Source organism: Panthera pardus, unplaced genomic scaffold (assembly GCF_024362965.1).
Source record: "Panthera pardus isolate Hobbes unplaced genomic scaffold, ASM2436296v1 HiC_scaffold_24, whole genome shotgun sequence".
Classification (NCBI taxonomy): Eukaryota; Metazoa; Chordata; class Mammalia; order Carnivora; family Felidae; genus Panthera; species Panthera pardus.
Genome location: NW_026526810.1, coordinates 138,449,493 through 138,470,206, shown reverse-complemented (window position 1 = coordinate 138,470,206; position 20,714 = coordinate 138,449,493). Strand labels below are relative to the sequence as shown.

Genomic DNA, 20,714 nt, shown 5'->3' with positions numbered 1-20,714 from the left:
TGGTGGTGCCCCCATCCACATGGGCAAGTTCCCCAGCTGGTGCGGCCTCCCTGAACTGTGGCCTCACGAAAAGGCCAAGCCCAGTCTGCCGCCCATGAGGTTGGGGAGGTGGGCCCTGAGGCTGGAAGGACCGCCTCTGTGTGGAACAAGGTACCTGCTTCTCTTTCTCAGCCCCCCTCAGGACCCTGACTGGGCACGTGTGTGCTTGTCACTTAAGGTCCAAGGATTGTGGAGGATGCAAGGCTGGTGGGCCCAGCCTGAAAGAGCATGAGGGGGAGGGGGTGGCATCCCAGGGGGAGAGAAGCAGGTGTCCCAGCCGAAGTTTGGAGCCAGGAGCGACATCACTCTTGAGGGGCAAGGAAAAGGAAGTATCTGGTCTCCGGCTTGGTGGTCTGAGCAACATTGTGTGTTCCTGCCCTTTACGCAGCAGGGGCAGGTCTGTGGCTAGAGGGGGTGCAGTTTAGTTGAGGGACCCCCCCCCCCAGGCTAAGCACAGGTCTCCCCAGCAGTGGGAGCGGCAGGGACAGAGCCATATAGGAACCCACCCCATAGGGTCCCTGCAGGGGACTAGGAAGGTGGGCAGGAGCCCAGAGCCAGGTGGGGTTCCAAGGAGGGTAGTGCAGCCCAGGGCTCCAGAAGAGGAAATGCCCACTCACTCTCTGAGGAAGTTAGCCAGGAGGGCAGCCGAGGGGCAGGGGGTTTATGGTAGCTGGAGGAGGGGGGAAGGAGGAGTTCAGGTGCAGGACTCAGGGCAAACACGCTGAGGTGGTTTCCCCAAACGTGACCGGGGAGGTGGTCGTGGAGTGGCGTCCCTCCCCCACCATAGGCCCCCTTCCCGACGCCCTAGCCTGAACCTCCTCATCTGGACGGCGAAGCCGCGTCGTGAAATCTTCCAATACGGAACAAATTGGCCAAAAAGTCGCAACTACCAAAAAGTGCCCAGCTGGCCACTGGGGGTGGAGAGAGCCCAAAACGTCCATCGTTGTCTTGTAAAGTGCCTGCCTCTGCCTCGGTCCCAGACACAGGAAGGGCTTCATCCTGAGCACCGAGGCCCTGCCCCAGCTGGGAAGGCGGACGCTGACCTCCCTGCAAGGGGACAAGGGTGGGGAGGTGCTGCTGGGGATGGGCGGGCAGGGCCCTCGCGTGGGAGGCAGGGCCACCAGAGGCCAGCATCTCAGGGAAGCCTTCGGGATCCTGAGCTTCCCCACAAAAGGTAAGGATACGCCCCTCACAGAGCGGAGTGGCATTTAAGAAGACCTCAGGAGACACCACCGAGCCCCTGCCAGCTTCCACGCGGCTTTCTCCTCTTTCCAGACTAACATCCGGCGCCCTGCCCTAAACCAGCCCTGAGGCGGTCGACAGATCCCGGGTAAATTGCAGAAATTCAATGTCAATTGCAGAAATTCTATGAATTCATCCATTAGTTAGCAGTGCAAACAGACATTCACAGGGATGTTCTGTGCGGCTAAGTCCACACATCCGACAACAGAGAAACTGGAAGAGGGAGGGAGGAGGCGAGGGGCCAGCGCAAACCCCGTAGAGAACGCTCCTGAAGCAGAAGACGACTCCCCAGGAGTGCCACCGGTCACGAACGAACATGAGAGGAACGTGCGATCGCTAATCAGAAGCCCAAGTAGTGGATGACAAAACAGCAGCCTGGAAGCAAGATTAACGCTGAGGAAACTCGCTTCCTCACAATCACAGCATTCTGGAATGAGTGTGAAACAGCACGGGGCACGATGTCAGATTACCGATGGGGCAAAGGCTGGAGACCATCTGCGGGCAAGACAAAGCAACGGAAACAAGAATTTATTTGTTCGACGGTTACTTGTGGAACGTCTGCTTGGTGCCACAGTTTAGATGGGCGGGGGGGCGGGGGCAGGGGGTAAGGAGACACGATCTCTGCCCTCGGGCAGCACACAGCCCAGTGGGGAGGAAGGCAGGGATGATAATACACGATGAGGTCACATGTCCTGAAGAGGGTGGGGGGACAATTGTTGAGAGAGGTCAGGACGTCGGGAAGGAGGGACCCTCAGTCCTGTGCAGGTGCGGCACCCCTCAGGGCCCACGGGGCGCGGGCTTCGCCACTGGAGGGCTCGGAGTGACCTTTCTTCGGGGGACCCCTGGCGGTGGCACCCGGTGGGGGCTGAGAAGATGCAGAGGCTCCAGTGGCAGAGGGCTCGGAGGGGGCGCAGAGATCGGTGTCCCGGAGTGACAAGGGGCCTGCAGGCCGTGCTCAGCAGGATCTGCACTGAGGCCTACCGCGCCTGAACCCGGCCGTCAGGGGTCAGTAGAACTGTTTATCGGGAAGCACAGATCGCAGACACAGCAGACACGGACAGAAAGCCAGGTTGACCCTCACTTCTGCAGTGACACTCAGAGCGGGAAGACCCAGCCCTGAGGGAAAGACGGTGTCACCCAAGACAGGAAGGGTCCCCGGCCAGCTCTGGTGTGGGTCTAAGGGCCTCAGGAAAACCTCTGTAAACCTAGAAGAATCCAAGAAATAAGGGTCTTCAGACACATAAACCCGGACCTTAAATGCAGTCAATGAGGACAGAACCCAAACAAAGCCCGAGTGGCCGCGTGGGGGTGGTGAGCTCAGGCCGGTGTAGACCTGAGACCCCCGCCAGCCCCCAGTGGGGGCAGGGCCCGCTCCGCAGCCCTGGAAGTCAGACATCAGCCAGCGCTGTCTGAGGGGAGCCCGCTGCCAAAGCCACGTGACGCTAGCTCTTGATTTTTGCAATTTCTAAAAATAAACTTAGGAGAAGCTTTTAAACTTGGGGTGAAGACGCATCTAATTCAGCAATCATGTTTTCCCTTTAATTTTTTTTTGATCTTCGAGGGGGAGCTCTCTACTTTATTCCCACGTGCCCTCTGCCCTCTGCCTAGGCCTCTAGAAACCCCCGGGTGACCTTCACCTGACATCAATGGCCTTATCTTGATGAAATTGTGGGGGAGATTTTAAAACTTCATCCTCAGGTTGTTCAACAGTGAACACACGTGCTCTTGCAAGGCCAACGAAGTCCTTTTTCTCAGCAGGGGCCCTGGGAGGGGCCCTGGGAGGACACGAACAACACGTCCCAGGCACACAGCAGTTCTGGGGCGCTGCAAGCTCCCCCCTTCCCACCTGGCACGTCCACAGCAGCCTCTGCTCTCTGTCCCAAGCTGGCCTGCCTCGTGAGCACAGACAGGTGCTAGGACACCACGCGGTCAGCACGGGCAAGCCTGCGTGTGGGACACTGTCCCCCCCTGCCGCCAGAGCACCCCGATGCCCTCAGCCCAGGGATGTCTCCAAAGGTCTTCCCTAACTCAGAGGTGTTCCCTGATGGGCCACCACCTGGGGGTTCCCCGTGAGTCCTGGGAGGGACGCGTTGTCGCTACTGGAGCCGGAAGAGACACCCGCCTGGCTGAAAGGAAGGGAAGGAGCCGGTAAGAGTGAACATACGGTGGGGAGCACTGCGGTGTCCCTCAGGGGGGCCCGGGGGATGCCCTCAGCAGACGGATGCCGCCCCAGGACTCTCCCTCCCCGCTCATCCTACTGCCGTGCACCATCTGCTGGATAGACCCCGCCCCCCACCCCGCCTCCCAGGGACTCTCGGCCCGGGCACTGTGGACACCTGGGGCCCCGTCATTCTTGGTTGCAGGGGGGTTCTGTGCTCTGCGGGATTGAAACAGCACTCCGGTTCTGCCCACTCGATGCCAGGGCCGCCTGTGGAAAGCAGAGCGCCCCCCAAAAGATGTCCGCGTCCTCACCCTGAACCAGCGCGCGTGCCTGTCCGCGTCCTCGCCTTGAACCTGCATATGCCAGGTTCCACGGGGCGGGGTGGTGGAGGGGGGGCTGGGACTGCCAAGCCAGGACTTCAGAGTAGCCGCAGGACCAGGGGCCCGACATCAGCACGGGGGCCTGAAGTTGGAAGACGTAGAAGCCCCCGAGAAGACGTGCGGCAGGGACAGAGGGACGCTACGCCGCTGGCTTTGAAGGTGGAGGAAAGGGCCACAGGCCAAGGGTTGCAGGCAGCTTCTAGAAGCTGCAAAAGGCCAGACAGATTCTCTCCAAGACCTCCGGAAGGGAAGGCAGCCCTGCCCGCACCCAGGCTGAGATCTGCTTTGGCCTCTGCAGACCTCACAGTCCCTGCGTCTGCTTGAGGACGTGAAGTCTGTGGCCGTCTGTCAGGGCGGCCGTAGGAACCAACGGTCCCGGTGACAGCAAAACCGTCTGCAGGTGGTGAGTGACCCCTGTCCTGGGCCCCGCTCTCCTGGGGAAGGTCCCCACCTGCCCCGCCGCCCAGCCTCTCTGCTCCGCCGCTGTGGCGGGGAGTGTGGGGTGCCTGGCTCCCAGCTGGGGAGACCTCATGCAGGGGAGAGGCCCTGACACCACCTGGAAGGCAAAGGGCTGGCTCTTCCAGCATCCTGGACCCACCACCCGCTGACTGCAGCCTTGAGAGGCTCCCGGCAAGACCAGAACTGGTAGCTCAGCCCAGTGAACCGCTGGATGTCTAGTGACAACACGGGAGTCCTTTAAAGTCACTGGGCGACAAAGAACAGCAAAGTACGCGTCACTACGTCCTAGCCGTTGACACTTCAGCTCCCACTCTGGACCGTGAGCACTGGTGGGGGTGGGGGCCTTCCTGCCCAGCATGGAGCCTGGCGCCTGACGCCCACCCCCCACTACGTCATCGGAGGTCCCTAGGGAGGAGGGGGAGGGGATCGCGATGTCCCCCAGGCCCTGCCTCCACCTCACCCCAGGGTCCTGTGGGGCAGCAGCATCTGGGCAGGACGGAGCCCAGGCCTGGGGTTCTTCACCTCATCTTGTCCACAGTTCCCTCCCCCCAGCTGCCCCCACACGGAAGCCGGGTCAGCCCGAGAGTCCATCACCAAATCCAGGGGATGGTGCCCGCCGCCCACTGTTGTCTGTCCAGTGCCCCCGAGGGCTGGGAGCCTGCGGTCACCTCCCTCCTTCCTGCCCTCTCCAGCTTGATCTCTCCAAATGTGGTTCTGCCTCGTCACCCCCGGCTCAGGACTCCCCACCCCCCCCCCCAACCTCCAGAAGCAGACACCATGGACCACAGTGGGTCCAGGGCCAGCTCTTCATGGTTACCCCGGGCCCTCTGCCCACCAAGCACTGTATGGAGGTGGGGAGGCACCACCTCCTCCAGGAAGCCTCCCTCTGTGTTCCGCACCCTGTCCGTGTTCTGCTCCCCCAGGGTTATGTGTGCCCCTTTGGGCCTTCCGGGGGAACAGGGCCCAACATAAGACCTGGTGTCCCCAAACTGGGTGGCATCAGTACCCAGCAGTTCATGACATTCAATGCCCCCCTCCTGGAGGACAGGGCTGGGCAGAGGACTTGGTCATGACCAGGCTCTGTACGTGGGGCCTGTGAGGGCAACATGCCCCACTCCGCGTCCCAACCCCCCTCGCCCTGGAGCCACTCGCAGCTGCTTGACCCCAGGAAGGTGTGGGGGGCTATCCTGGAAGGCCCCACTCTGCCCTGTCCCCCAGGCCCCTCCCGGTGGCCTCCTGGAGGCTGGGCTGGGGCAAGGCACCCCTCCCACAGATGGCCTCCAAGGCCTCGGGCAGCCAGAGGGTCCAGGAGGACCTGTTCTCCCATCTGAAGACTCATGAGCCCCTGGTGGGGTGTGAAGAGAGCTCAGCCGCCGCCACCCCCCTCCCCGTGCCCCCCAGGAAAGGCGCTGAAAGACAGACACTGGGCTGAGACACCGGGCTCTTAGGAGGGCGGTGACCTCGAGACCTGCGCCTCCAAAGTCACGGTCTGCCAGAAGGGTGCGCTCGGGGCCAGGAAGGCTTGGAAGGCGTTGGCGGCCTCGGAGGGCCTCGGAGGGTGGGGGAGGAGCACGTCCTTGTCCACGTCCTCGGACACCAGCTGGGCCACGAGCCGCGAGAGGTCCTGAGGGCAACCGCGGGGTCAGGGGGCGGGGCGAGCCGGGGAGAGGAGTCGCTGGGCAGGGGCTGTCTCGCGCCACGCGCCGCCCGCCCCCTGCAGTCCCCTCCCCACCGCCGCCCCGCGCCTCCCGCCCCCTCCCGTCCCCCCGCCCCGCCGCCGCCGCCCCGCGCCCCCCCCCCCCCGCCCCGCACACCCTGGAGTGGGAGGGGGGCCCGGCGGTCCCCGGCCTCTCCCGGCCGCCCTGCACGGCCAGTCGCCGGCGCTCGTCGATGCTGACGCTCCAGCGGTGGCTCTGGCGCCCGCTCTCCGCCGGCTGGCACACCTGCGGGGACACGGAGGCGGTGGGCGCGGGCCACACCTGCGGGCCGCCGACCCTCTGCCCCTCACCTCGCGCGCCCGAGGTGCAGTCTGCTCGCTCCTCCCCGGGCTCGGGCTCAGCCTCCGGGTGTCCCGCGCTGCGGCCTCAGGCCCCGTGGCCTCAGGCCCCGTGGCCCAAGGCGGCTCTGCGCCTGGGGCCCCCGCCCCACCACCTGCCTGCTTCCCTGCTCGAGGGTAGGCCCCTGGACCGCGAAGTCCGCACAGCCAAGGCCCCAGCCCTCCCCACTGGTGCCTGGAGGTGGGAGGCGGGGGGGGGGGGGGGGGGGGGGGGGGGGGGGGGCTCCCCAGCTGGCCCGCAGGAGCCTCAGGACAGATGGGACCCACAGGTGGGCTGCTGCGTCTCAAGTCCCTCTGGAGTGATCATAAGGAGAGACTGGGGGACAGGAAAGAGTCCCCGCCCCCCCCCCCCCTTGTTCTGGAAGAGGAAGACGGAGTGTGGGAAAGAACCACTCAGACAGCAAGCGTAGCTCAGCGCAAATGTGGCGTGGCTCAGACAGGTGGTGCTGCCCCTCCCTCCCTGTGGCCACAGCACTTTGGTGGTTCCTGCTAGGGTCTGCTGCCCCAGGATGGGGGTGGGGGGGCAGGTCCGCAGCAGAGCACCTGCTCTGAGGATGCCTGTGTGCTCCAGGGCGCCCCTTGGGTCCCCGCCACCGGCTGTGAGCGCGGCGCCCCAGGGGGACCCGTGACACTGGGAGGCAAGCAGAGGACACACAGGTACTGCTGACCTCAGACCCCCGAGTGGAGAGCGAGGGTTCGCGCTGTGGATCAAGGAAATCGTTACAGAGCGTCGTTATGGCAAATGTGACTGATAATCAGGACTGGCAAGACGCCAAAAACCCGGCACCTGGGGGCTCAGTCGGTTAAGCGTCCAACTCTTGGTTTGGGCTCAGGTCACGATCTCACAGTTCGTGGGATGGAGTCCCAAGTCGGGCTCTGTGCTGACAGTGGGGAGTCTGCTTGGGATTCTCTCTCTCCCTCTCTGCCCCTTCTCTGCACACACGTGCATGTGTGCACGCTCTCTTTCTCTCTCAAAATAAATAAACGTAAAAGAAAAAAAGATTAAAAAAACAAAAACGAAGAGATCATAACTAGGTAACAAATCACGAGGAAACTGGATCATCTGTGTAGGCCAACATCCAGTGAATCAAAGGTCCGGGAGGAGACTGCCACAAGAATGGGTGCACGCACGCACTTCCAGAGTCGAGAGGAACGGGGCTCCAGGCTGGAAGGGCTCACACAGGACGATAGGAGACAGACCTGCACCAGGGGTAGAGCTGTGCCATCAGAACGGCGGCAGTGGAGGAAGAGCTCAGAAAGTCGCAGAGACTGAAAGGCAGGGCACATACAAAGGACCTGAGGTCCGCACCGTCTAGGGCATTGGGCAGCAACACTAGAGTTTAGAGGCAATACGACAATGCCTCACAAATCCTGAAAGGAGGATTTCCCACTGAGAAATGCCATGCAAGTGTGGAGGCAGAATAAAGACAGTTTAACAACTTTATAGTCGAGGACTCAAACGTCTTCTGGACCCTTCTGGGCAGCTGTTAGATGAGGCAGTCCACCGAAACAGGGGAGCAAACCAGCGAGTGGGGAGTCTGAGGGCCCAGGAACAGGGGTCCTGCAGAGGAGGGGCTGGCGGGGCACCCCAGACGAGCAGCCTCCCCTGGGAACAGAGCTGGCCTCCGGACTTCCCCCAAGCGCGGCCTGTGGGACTCCGGAGCGGCCACGGGCAGTTGTCCACGTGCCTGGGGCTCTGAGGAGGAGTGAGCTTCATTAGCACAGGCACAGCAGCTTCTGGATGTGGCTGGGGTCCCCAAGGAGAGTGTGCATAGTGAGGACAGGATCCCCAATCCTGGAATCACAATTCAGGGAGGCCAATTCTCAGGTCATGGGTAGCACCGGGAGGGACAGAGGGAGACAGCACTACGCAGCCACCCTGAGGGGCCCCGCCTGATGTGTCAGGGTATTTGTGGGAAGTATCCAGCGCTGGGGGAATTTCGGGAAAGGATTAATAACCTGTGTGTAGCAGATGAGGGGGGTGTGTGCCACGATTAACTCCAGGGAGAAACAAAGAACTGTGTGTGTGTGTGTGTGTGTGTGTGTGTACCTGCTGGTCATGGTGCTCTGTGCTCAGTGGATGTGCTACGTGGGCGAAGCCCACATAGTTACTGGACAGCAAACACTGCAAGCGGGTTTAGGGAAAAAGCCTGAAACCATATAGTGGGGGCAGGTGGGGGCGGTGCCGTACCCTCAGTCTCTGGGAGGCAACAGAATCAGAAAGTGAGGAAGCGAGAAGCAGCAGTGCCCGCACGCTCGTTAAAGCTGTGGGAGCAGCCACGAGAGCTGGAAGAGTGGGTGCAGGGCAGTGCCACTTGCGACCCCAAGAGCTGGGGCAGGGCTCTTGTTCCAAATTACGTGTGCGTGTGCGTTAATAAAAGTAGCACAAAATCTTAAAAATAAAGACTTCAGTAATTAAGATGAGCGATCTAATAGTCACGGAACACGCGCACATGACTTTGACCCACAGAGAGCCACGCACGCTCTCACCCAACAAGTGGAGCACCGCACACATCAGCCTGGTTTCAGGCCACCGGCAAAGCAGATGCGCCAGCACGGGACTCGTTAGGGTCACAGTAGGCGAGCGCAAAGCCACACAACGCAATGAACGATTAATGGCAGAGGCATATTGGCGTGGGCTTTCCAAAACACCCTTCTCATCCACCCGAGTGAAAAGGAAACTCCGTACTATATGCCGACTCACTTAGAAACGAGCAAGGATCCAGGGTGCACTCCTGTCCTGTGAAGATGAAGTTTTAAATGCTGGAAAGTTAGAAAAAAGCCACAGACCAGATTGCAAAGCAGGAAATTCAAGAAGCTAGGAAAAGAACAACAAAAGAAATTCACTGCAAGTTAAAGGCAGAAGGAGCAAAGATTAACGAATAAGTCCACAGGGGACAATTATCACCAGTCGGCTTTCTGAAAACCCAGCAGGACAGAACGACTGGAGTCCCCCCGGCCCCAGGCACGGTCCCCGTCACGTCGGCCCATCTCCTCCTGCCACGAACTGTAAGTCCACGTACTTCAGACGCTCTCCCACCCAGTTCTGGACACAGCTCTCCTGCTGCTGTGAAGCGCCTCTCCGTGGACTCTGGTTGGGAATGGCATACGTGCCATAGGCATTCCTTCCAGACGTCTTAGAATGTGTGTCTTTGAAGCCTTGAAAAAGTGCAGTCAGATTTGTCAGGATTTCCCCTCGTGGGTCTGTGCGTGGCCCCAGGGAGGAATTTCCCACTGAGAGATTTTTTTTTTTAATTTTTAATGTTTATTTACTTTTGAGACAGAGAGAGAGAGAGAGAAAGTGAGCGAGCTGGGGAGGGGCAGAGAAAGAGGGAACACAGAATCCAAAGCAGGCTCCAGGCTCTGAGCTGTCAGCACAGAGCCCGACGTGGGGCTCGAACTCACGTGATCCTTAAGATCACGACCTGAGCTAAAGTCAGACACCCAACCGACTGAGCCACCCAGGCGCCCCTCCGTGAGATTCTGACAATGCTCTCACACACCCTCCTGGCACATCCGTGGTTTGGTCCTGACACTTGGTGTGCGTTTGAGGACACGTGAGGAGTCTACCTTACGATCTCCTCAACGGGCAGCCAGTTACCCCGACACCATTCGTGGGAAAGTCCGTTTCCTCACTGTTCTGCAATCCGTGCGAAGCACAGATCAAATCCCCGGACTTACACAGGGGCCCGTTTCCAGACTATTGGCACCGGATCGTGGACCACTCGCGCGGTCTGTCTGTCCCCACGCCGTACAATTTTAATTGCTGGAGCTTAGAGCAGACAAGCGGTGCCTGCTCTTCTGTTTCAAAATTCGTGTCTGGTTTCTTTTCCAAGTAAATTTGCAAAAAAACATCTTTATTTTTTCAAATAGTATCTTTACTATGCAGTGATGTATGCACATTTCTGAACCCTGAATAAAGGAAGCCACGCTGCACACACACGGCACCACTTGCTTCCTTCACTCACGAGCACGTCTGCCGGGTCACCCTGCTGCCACGTGGAGAGGCACCCACCCGCTCTAACTCCAGGCCGAAAGGCAGTTTGGCACCGAAGCAGGCCGCGAACAGATGGGAGACTGTGCGTGGGAGGTCCCCATCCCACTTGGCTGGAACGTTCCCACGTTCCTCTCCATGCACATTCATGCGCACATCGAGGGACCGGGTTGTTTTTAATCCATCTGACGATGGCTGCCTTGTGAGCGGGGCGTCTGGTCTCCGTGCGTCCATCGACCGGACCGACGTCGGCGATGACACCTGCTGCGGGACCTCGTGCTTTGTCTTGTCCCTCCCTCGGTGTACTCGCCTCCCACACGCAAACTCACCGAACCCTAAGCTAACGGATGGCCCCTCGGGGGGACACCGGAGGGCCTTTCAAATACACAGCGCCACTTGCAGACGCCGTCCTGACACTCGCGCCATCACGGGCGCACATCCGCCCACCCCGAGTCTCTTGCTTCTGGGCACCCCCTCCCGTCTGAGATCACCTTCCTGCTCTGTGAGCTCTGTCCTTCACAACCGGGGTGAGGTCCTGCTGGGGCAGATTTGTTTTCTCTTATTTTGCCTACCCTTTTATTTATTTATTTTCCCCTCTTCTTAAAAGACTACTTTGGCCGGGCACGAAATTCCAGATTGACCGTTATGTGCTCCGCCGAGTCAAGCTTCTATATTGTTAATGCCAGGCTGTCACTCCCTTCCAGACTCTGTCTCCTCTCTGATCGTTCCTGACATCCTACCTTTGCCCCTGGTGCCCTGCCGCCACACTATGGCGGTTCTCGGTATAGACCCCCCTCATTTCTCCTGCTCTTGGTTTGCTGGGCACGTGACTACGTTAGACCGCCCGTGTTAGCCAGCCTCCACGGTGGCATCCAGAGATCTGTGCCCCTGGTGCTCAGGCCCTGTGTCCTCCCTGCCACGTTACGTAGTGGTGACCTTGTATCCAATAGGAAGTTGTAGACACGATGGAGTGTGAGTCCAAGGCAGTCCTAAGACACTGAAGCTTCCTCCTTGTTCTCTCCTGAACCTTCCACTCCGGGGGAAGCCAGCCTCGGGACACGAGGACTCGAGCAGCCCCAGGAAGAGGGCACATGGTGAGGAGCTGAGACCTCCTGCCCACGGCCAGCACCGACTCACCAGCCATGCGAATGAGCCCCTGTGGAAGTGGATTCTCCAGGCTTATTCAACTTTCAGATGACTACGGCTCTGACGTCTTGCCTGTAACCAGAGCCAAAGCCACCCAGCTAAGCAGTTCCCGAGTCCCTGACCTATAGAAACCGGGACAAACATGTTTATTGTTGTTTTAAGCTGCTAAGTCTTAGGGACACTTGTTACACAGCAACAGGTAACTAAAACATGAATGGAAACATAGGTACATTTAGGGTAAAATTTTCAAGATTCATGGAAAGTTGTTTTGTTTTTTTTAATAGTATTGCACTGAATTAGTTACTTTGGGGGAACGTGGCAGGTTCAAAACATTAACTCTTCCCATCACATAAGGTGGTAAAGCTTCCCGTTAGGTATCCTCTGTGCTACTCAGTCTCGTGCCACAGTATTCATCCCAAGAACAGACTCGTTCTCAGGGACTTTGCAGTTTCTGTTGTTAAAGGGAATGCATCCTTTTTCCCACTTACATTTTCTGGTTGGTTATCTTTAGTATGTGGAAAAACCATTAAGTTTTCGACGGAGATCATGTATCCAAGCTTCCTCTTTTACTAGTGGCCTTTTTTCTTAAGGGGCTTGCACGGATTTCCTAGACAGACAATGGATTAGCTGCAAAGAGTGACCGTTTCATCTTTTCTTTTCGGGTATTTATGGCTTTCATTTGCCTGACTTCCACACAGGCCGGGTTCCCGGTGTGTCCATCGTCATGGTGATGCCCTGCGTTCCTGCCTGCTGCCCGCGCCTGTGAGAAACACTTCTGGTGAAGACCACCCAGGGCTCTTGATAGCCGTGCTTTATCGGGTTACAGACCTGTCCACCTCTCCTTACCTTACTAAGAATCAGCAGCTTTTCCCCGCGTACTCATTACACTTCAATTTTACAAAATTGTTTTTAATTGTCATATTTGTTTTGTTTTAAAGAAAACGTACCGGAATTTATTTTTCAGTATCTACTGAAGTAATCACACGGTCTTCCTTCTCGCTTAACGTAGACCATTTTACCAAATGGGTTTCTAAATTCCTTTGTCCTTGGGGTACGGTATTTTTTGTACATACACAACTGTATTTACTCAACACGTAGTCATCTTGCACCTACTCTGCCGCCCCCCTCCCCCCACACCATCCGAGGCACTGGGCGCAGGGCTGCGAGGACACAAAGTCCCTGGTCTCCTGGAGGGTGGAAGCCTGGGAGGCGCCGTGGTCGCGAAGTTGGTCTTTCCGACGCTGCTGGGTTTCCCTGCCCCGCATTCAGGAGCTCTCCACCTGCGCCACAGTCAGATGGGCCCATCGCTCCCGCCTGCCCTAGTCCCAGCCCCGCTCTCCCGCGGCGCTGGCGTCAGGGCGCAGCCTGCTCTGTACGCACAAGTGGCTTCTACGCTTTCAACCTCACCGCCGGGGAGAGCTCATTTCCTAATCGCTGGGGACTGCCCACCCTTACGCTCTTCATTTAGGGCATTTCTGGGACAACTTTAGAACTCTCTTTGCCGTCTTCAGGTTTTTTAGAGTCAATTCGGGTGACGCAAATTCAGATGATCAGCTTTCACCTTTGCTTAATAACGCTGTGAGGTTTCACCGCTAACTGCCCTTCCCCTTTCCGCCGCCGCCCTCACTCCCTTTCAGCTGCATGCGGGTCTTTCTGGAAGGCTCCTCGGCTTCTCCCCTCCTCTCCTGCTTCCCACCTCTCTCTCTGATTTTCCAGGCGATTTCCTCAATTTCATATTCCAACCCTTCTGCCGAACATTTCAATTCTGTTGTTTATTTATTAAGAGCTCTGTATGATTTGCTGAAAGTGTATTTTTAAAAAAACAGAACCCTTGGGGTGCCTGGGTGGCTCAGTCGGTTAAGTGTCCGGCTTCAGCTCAGGTCACGATCTCGCGGTCCGCGGGTTCGAGCCCCGCGTCGGGCTCTGGGCTGATGGCTCGGAGCCTGGAGCCTGCTTCCGATTCTGTGTCTCCCTCTCTCTCTGCCCCTCCCCCGTTCATGCTGTGTCTCTCTCTGTCTCAAAAATAAATAAACGTTAAAAAAAAATTAAAAAAAAATAAAAAAACAGAACCCTTTCCAAGTTATACGGAAGGGACTGTCTCTCTTCCAGATCCCAGGGTTTCACTTGGACACTTTGGAAGCTTTCTGCTCCCCGAACCGCCTGGCCCTCGTGCCTCGGGAGTCCTCGCCAGCTGTTGCTTGCAGCTCGGCATAAGGGGCACGGCCTGTCGGGCACGGCGTCAGCAGAGAGGTGACTGTGACATCTGTCAGCTCTTGGTCACCTGCTGCCTCCCACTTTCCTCCTGGGCTGCTCCCGCCGCCCTGGGGCTCCGACCCAGGGGCGTCTCCTTCTCAAGCACCACTCTTGCCCTGTGTCAGGGCTTCGGGAGGGATGAGGGCGCTGTTACTTGTTGACTCCCTGAAGTCCGACGGGAGGAAAAGGCAATTCTCTGCTGTGTGCAGCGTGTCAGAGTTGGACGCTTGACCGACGAGCCCGACACCCCAACCTTTCCCTTTCTTTCTGGCCTCTGGAGCTCCCGTCTCTGCAAGAAGCCCTCTGTTCTGACAACTGGGTTTCCGAGCAGGTTGCTGATGTCTGGCCTCCGTCCCTCGGGCCTCGCCCCTGGTGCCCCTGCCAGCTGCTGGGAGTCAGGGCAGGAAGGGCCCGGGGACAGCTCCTGTTATCTCCTGACCTCAGTGTCCAATGCAGACTGGCCCCAGCCCCGCAGGGGCAGCTGGTGGGGCTCCGAGATCCAGGCAGCCTCGCTCCGTCTCTCTCCAGACCTTCCAGAACTTCCATCAGGCTCACGCTGCTCTCGAGCTCCCGCCCGCCTGCTGGTTACTTGCACGTTGCTCACCAGCACTTCCTTCCGGGGCCTTGAGCAGCTGCCTGTGCTCCCCTTTCTTCCTAACTGTCTACGTTTTCTTCTTCTGTGTGGTAAATGACACACAAACATCATTTACGGCACACGGTGCAGCGTCGTGAAGCACATCCCGCCCGCCAGCACCGTCCGTCGCCACTCACTCCCCACCCCCATCCCGTTTTCTGTCTCCGGGAGTCTGACCACTCTAGGGACCTCAAATCCGCTGCATGTGGATCATGCGGTGTCTGTGCTCCCGTGTCTGAAGCATAACGTCTTGCTGGTTCGTCCACATGGTAACATCTGGCTGGGTAACATTCCGTGGTAGTATACCTCGCATGCACCCGTGGACGGACACCCAGGCTGCTTCCGCCTCGTGGCAAGTGTGAATCACGCCGCCGCGAACACGGGTGTGCTAGAGTCCCTGCTTCTCGGTTCTTTTGGATTCGTGCCCAGAGGGGGGGCTTGCTGGATTCCAGGGTAGTTCCATGCCTCGTCTCGTGAGGGACTCCACACCGCTTCCACGGTGGCCGTGCCACTCCACACTCCCACCAGCATGCACAGGGCTCCGATCTCCCCACGATCTCGCCAGTACTCCTTTCTTTTCTTCTGGCGGTAGCCATCCTCGCGGGCGTGACGAGCTGTGTGCTGTGGTTTTCCTTTCCACTGCCGGCCCAGGGCTGATGATGTTGAGCGCTTTTTACATCTTTCTTGACCATCGGTATAACTTTGGAGAAATGTCCAGGCCCTCTGCCCATTTTTGCTTCAGGTTGTTGCTCCGTTTAGAGTTTCAGCAGTTCATTATGCATTCTGGACGTTCTAGACATTCATCCTTTATCAGATGTGTGCTTTGCAAATGTTCTCCCATTCCACAGGTTGACTTTTCCGTGTCCTCTGATGACCAAAAGGTTTTAATTTTGATGAAGCCTAATTTAGCTATTTTTACTTTTGTTGCTGGAGCTGCTGGCATCCAAGAAATCACTGCCAAGTCCACATGAAGCTTTCCCGTCTTCTCCTAGGAGTTTTGCGGTTGTAGGTGTGTGACCCACTTTGAGTTAACTTTGGCATGTGGTGTTAGGCGACAGTCTGGGTTCATTCTTTCACTTGTGTAAACCCAGCGTTCCTGGTGCCGAGCAAGGACACGACCGCCCCCACCCATTCTCACCGAGTGTCATGGCTCATCCATCAGCCATCTCTGCCTTTGTTCCTGGTGTGCATTTTACCCGCCCCCCCCTCAGCTTTGTCGGTTTTCCACATGTGGTCACGTGTAACCGTTGTTTCTTTCACGGCTCCGGGACTTTGAGGCTAGGTTAGAAAGGCCGTCCTACGCCCCTGGTGTTGGATGAGGCGTGGCTACAACTGTCTGTCTTCTGGAGAGCTACGCCACTGCCAAGCGTGATTCACCGTAAAGCCCATCTTCCCCACCGATTTGAGACACCATCTTAACCCTACACTAAGTGTCTGTGGGCATTTGAGTCAATTTCCAGACTTTCTAGTTGGTTCTGATAACCATGCATCACACGCCAGGACCCCACTGCTTTGATAACCAACACTTTGCAATATGATTTCACGTCTGCTAGGGCTGAACCTACTCTTGCTTATTTTTCCATTTGACCAGTTTGACGTACCGAAAAAGAGCAGGCAAAAATTTAGCATTATTTCAGTTTATCCGTTTTGGTAATCTCTACACCCAACACAGGGCTCGAACTCACAACCCCAAGATGAAAACTTGCACGCTCCACTGACTGAGCCAGCCAGCACCCCAAACATTTAGCACGCTTATCGCTGATGATGCTGAAGTGTGAAATGTCTAAGGAGGCCTCTCAGCGCTGGTGTCTCCCTGCTGTCAGTTTCTCGGTGATGCTTTGGGGCGCTTTAAAGCTTCTCTCAAACAGGTTCGCCTGTTTCCTGTTCAGCGTATTCCTTTTCCACTCGTTCATCTCCTACAGCCTGTCGATAAGCACGCGGGCTCGGCACACAGCTGTGTGTGTCCTCTCCGCTAGCCTGGGCCCCAGTCCGTTCTCCCTCACCGAACAGGCACAACCACACGTCGCCCCTGGTGCTGGTGTCACCTCGGACGCGTTCACGTCCCTCTCGTTTGGCTGCAGGACTAATTCTTCCAAGATGGCACAGGTCACCGTGAGGATGGTGACACAGCTATTGCTGGGGCTCTTCTGGGTCCTTTTTCCCCTAGCTGTCCTGCCCTTCTGCGGGATAGAGGTTTTCTTCAAATGTCTGGTACCCTTAGCCATTACTTCTATTTCACAGGGCACATGTGGACTAGGGCTCGGGGGCTGGGGCAGCGACCTGTTTCTGCTGCCTCCCATCTCACAGCCCGGAGCGGACCCTCTTTCTCTGCCCAAGCTGTGATCCGCCACCACAAGGTGACTCCTGTCGGCCAGCCCTCCCATCCTGTTCTGTTCGGTGGTCATTTCAGCGAGATTGTTGGGAAGCAGGCGTGCGTCAGCCGGCCCAGCCCTCGGGGAGAGGCTGGGTGGCGGCAGACCCTCCATCAGGGGAACTCTCGTTAGACCTCGGTCCCAACTTGAGGTCAATGACCTCTTGTGGGCATGTCATTACCATGTGGGGCAACAGGGACCGTGCTGACCCCTGCGGATGAAGGCGGTCCTGTGGGGCTCGGGAGGGGATGACACAGGGATGAGAGGAGTGCTGAGGCTGACTGACGTCTGCCAGGTGGGAGGCTCCCTGGGAGGCTGGCATGGGAAGGTCTGGAGGAAGAGCACTCCACACTGGGGGGAACAAAGAGAAGGGACACCCGGCAAGACATCGACACAGAGCAGCCCCTCAAGACCACAGTGGGCAGCTGACGTTGCCCGGGGGCTGAAGCAGAGGAGGGCAGCGGCAGGACAACGTGGGAGGCAGTGCCCCCAAACCAGAAAACTGGAGGTCTGCAGAGACGGATCTGTGCCCTCTTCTGGCCTCTGCCCAACTCCCTCTCCCCTGGCCACCTCCCGCCGGACGGTTCTTTCCCGCTCCCCTGCTGCCCCCTCGGCCCCCGCCCGCCCACCTCTCTGAACCTCACACTCGAGCGGTGGCCTCTGCCCAAGAGCTGCCAGTGTGCCCCTAAGTCCCCACTGCCTATTCGGGACGCAGGCTCCCGAGTCACGCCCTCCTGGTGACAGTGACACGTCTGTGTGTTTCAGCCCCGGACAGCCCGTCCCGAGAGTCAGCCCCACACAGGGGGGTCTGCCTGCCTGCCCCCCAGGACCCTCACAGGCACTCGGGGGGGGGCCACGGCGGCAGCTCCGGGAGCCCGCTTCCCTTCTCCCGCCAACTCTTCATGTAAACCTTCGACCGCAGCAAGTGCGCATGCACACAGACCCAAGTGCACAGCCTGACAGGCTCCCGCTCACCACACTGCCGAGCCAGTCACACCTGGGAAGCACCCTGCTGAGTCCGACCCTGGCGCACAGGCAGCCACACAGAACCTCCGGGGGTCTGGCTCCTCTGCTCCTGAAGCACCCCCTGGGGCTGGGGCGGCAGCGCCCTGGCCCCCGTCATGGCTCCTGGAACCTGGCGGGCAGCTGCTCACCTGCTCGGCATGAGGTCGGGGACAGACAGATGCCTCCAGTTTGGGGCCATCACAGGCAGAGGCTCCAGCGACATTTTGGTTACGGTTTGGGGACAAACCCCGCTGACCGCCTGCCTGCCTGGTCACAGGGTGGCTGTCGGGGGGCCGCCCTCTCGGCCCAGGGTGCGATGCTGGGGCGGACTGAGGCAGGCCCCTCCGACAGGCCAGCAGAAACAGACAGTATGGTGGCCGCCCAGCGGACACCGTGTGCCTCCCATCAGGTGCGATTCGGCCCTCCGTGAGGCTTGAGGAGCCCCTTCTACCGCACGCTGCGACCAACCCACCTGCAAAGCCAGTTCTGGGGTCCCGCTTACCCAGTCCTGAGTCTGCAGTACCTGTTGCCCTCCGCTCTGGGCGCCGGGCTGGCCCCAAGCCGTGGTCGCACTCGCAGGGGGAGGGGGCTGCCCGAGCTCTTGGGGCAGCGGCAGCCCCGACTTCTTCCCCAGCGAGGCATTAGCCAAATGCTTCCGGCTGTCCATGTCCAGCCCCTCGGCCAGCTTGTCTGCACCTCCCGGGCTCCCTGGGCCCCCAAGCAGATGGAGGAAGCGTCAGGCTCTGCTGGGCTCACCTTCCCACCACCAGCCAGACAGTGCTGGGCAGGCCTCAGGCTAGTGGGTGACCTGGGTCCCTCAGCTCCTCCTGCCATTCCCCCCACCCCCCCACATGCTACTGGCTGGAGCAACTACAGTGCCCTGCCTGTCCCCTCTCCCGGCACCCGGGTTTCCCACCTTGGCTCCAGCCCAGTGGGGGGGTGGGGTATGTGCCCCCAGCCGACAGCCGACCTCTGGGGACCTACAGAGAAGGCCAGGAACGACCGCAGAACGAAGGGCCCCACAGCTCTCCCGGCCTCCTTCCTCCCACCCGCTGTGACCTCACCTTGACTCCGCCCGGACCACACCCCAAGGCTGGCCCTCTCCCCTCCAGGGGCTCTGCGGGCACCACGGAGTGGGCTGAGGGGGGGGATCAGGGCAGGGGTCAGAAGGGCACAGCGTAGAAGGTCGGGAGGGGGGACCATTAGGGAGGCAGCAGTCACTGGTGGAGGAGTAGGGTACGTGCGGGGGGGGGCGCGAGGTGGGGGAGGGGCTGGGTACGCTGGGTGTAGGGGGCGGGGAAGGGTGGGGTGCGCTGGGGGTAGGGGACAGAGAGGGGCAGGGTACGTGGGGGGTAGCGAGGTGGGGGAGGGGCTGGGTACGCTGGGTGTAGGGGGCGGGGAAGGGTGGGGTACGCTGGGGGTAGGGAGGCGGGGAGGGGTGCGTACTCTGGGGGTTTGGGGTGGGGCACGCGGTGAGGTACGCAAGGAGTGACGGAGGCGGAGAGGTGGGGCTCGCTGCGGGAGCAGAGGCGGGCAGACGTCGGGTACACCAAGAGCTTGGGATGGGGTGCGCTGCGGGGCGGGGGGCGGAGGGCGGGCCCTCGCGCGTGGGGGCCGTCAAAGAATAGGGGTGGAGCCCACAGTCGTTCGGGGAGCCCCCGAGGGGGCGGAGCCGAGCCCGGCGGAAGTTCTGCTGCGGCTGGCTCCGCCCTGCCGCTTCTGCTTCTGCTTCCGCTTCCGCCCCGGGCCGCGCCTGCGCCCTGGTCCCGGCGGTCCGCCGCGGGGCGGGCGGATCTCTTCTCTTCCCGGCTTGTCTGGAGTGTGACCTGGCGCCGCTCGGACGGGGGGGGGGGGGGGGGGAGTGGTCTCGCAGATGCTGCCCTCCTCCGCCCTTGGGGCGTGTCCGAGGCGCCGCTCGGAGCTCGGGGCTCCTCGGCCGGAGCCCTCCCCGGGCCCCGGCCGTTCGGGCCACAGGCTCTGTCCCCTCCTGGGTCCCAGGCGGCGCCCCCACCTCCCTGGCGGCCCTCGGGACGGGGCCCGGGGCGCGCGGGCGGCCCGGGAGGAATCACACAGCAGGCGTGGGAAGGCCTGGGGTTGCTCCCCAGGTTTATTAGTGTTTTGCATCAGCACCTTAAAATAGTCCACGTGGTCACATACGTGACAGATTAGAATCTATTCCCCAAAAAGGTTATTTACATTAATCCTGTATTTCATTTAAAAAGAAAAAAAAAAAAAACCCTAGCAACACGTACATCCTAGAAACTAAATAATGCACGACGATGGATGGGGGTCTGCAGAAACGTAGAGGGGCACCCCTTGGCCTACAGGTTGGGACCCGGCGGTGGCAACCAAGGCCAGGCAGGTGACATGTGGGGACGCGGTCTCCCTCAACCCATGGGGGGCGGGTCTGGGGAAGGCGGTGAGGGACAAGCTCAGGTCAGGCGGCTGGCCCACAGAAGCAGGTGGCCCTGTCTCCTAAGGAGGAATCTGCCCCAGGGCACAGGCCAGACCCCGGAGAGTGGCCAGGTCTTCCCGTCTGGGAGTGAGCACAGTGCCAACCGGGGACCCTCCCCGAGCTGCAGCCATGACGACACTGACTCAGGATGCTGGCCCGCAAGCCCTGAGGAGATGGCCCCCCAGGGCTGCTGATGTGGGAGGAGAGAGGAAGCAGTGGGCCAGGCTGGAGGGTGGTGGCTGGCCCCCACCTGGCCTTGCCCGGTGGTGACTGGCGGCTGCTCCTGCCCAGGACCCGCATGCCTCGCACCCCACACCGCCCTCCGTGTGCTTGCAGCTGCGCTGACTCGGTCACAGATGGCTTTGGCTTCTGTGTCATCTTCCTTTGAGGGACAAAGTGCTTTCACGTGGGTCCTCAGAACAGCTCCATTGAGGTAGGCAGGGCGCATGTGACCAATAGGAAAACCGAGGCACAGGTCTCTGAGAGAGTCACGGTGGCTGGGGCTGTCTGTGTGACCG

At 59.6% G+C, this 20,714-nt stretch overlaps 1 protein-coding gene and 1 long non-coding RNA gene across 3 annotated transcripts; both read right to left on the bottom strand.

Moving 5' to 3' along the window:
• Window positions 1–1,394: 1,394 nt before the first annotated feature.
• Window positions 1,395–18,885, bottom strand: TEX22 (testis expressed 22). Its single transcript, XM_053889932.1, has 8 exons — window positions 18,806–18,885; window positions 18,658–18,721; window positions 18,244–18,449; window positions 6,096–6,224; window positions 5,750–5,905; window positions 3,754–4,028; window positions 2,919–3,407; window positions 1,395–2,486 (listed from the first exon to the last, which is right to left on the bottom strand). The coding sequence occupies exons 3-6, from the start codon at window positions 18,406–18,408 to the stop codon at window positions 3,861–3,863; spliced, it is 618 nt and encodes a 205-aa protein (XP_053745907.1). The 5' UTR covers window positions 18,409–18,449; window positions 18,658–18,721; window positions 18,806–18,885; the 3' UTR covers window positions 1,395–2,486; window positions 2,919–3,407; window positions 3,754–3,860.
• LOC128773079 (uncharacterized) lies at window positions 7,760–13,098 on the bottom strand. 2 transcript variants are annotated; one of them, XR_008417389.1, is made up of 3 exons: window positions 9,378–13,098; window positions 9,042–9,155; window positions 7,760–8,132 (listed from the first exon to the last, which is right to left on the bottom strand). It is a non-coding gene; the product is annotated as an uncharacterized LOC128773079 (long non-coding RNA). The 2 variants fall into 2 exon arrangements; XR_008417388.1 differs by having other exon boundaries at window positions 9,042–13,098.
• Window positions 18,886–20,714: the final 1,829 nt, after the last annotated feature.

Excerpts from the sequence above, each read along its gene's own strand:
- TEX22 (XM_053889932.1), bottom strand. The coding sequence starts at position 18,408 with ATGGACAGCCGGAAGCATTTGGCTAATGCCTCGCTGGGGAAGAAGTCG. Across the intron at positions 5,906-6,095 it reads GGCCCCCCTCCCACTCCAGG|GACCTCTCGCGGCTCGTGGC; the intron begins GTGTGCGGGGCG and ends GGTTGCCCTCAG. Across the intron at positions 4,029-5,749 it reads CCGTGACTTTGGAGGCGCAG|CTTCTAGAAGCTGCCTGCAA; the intron begins GTCTCGAGGTCA and ends GGCCTTTTGCAG.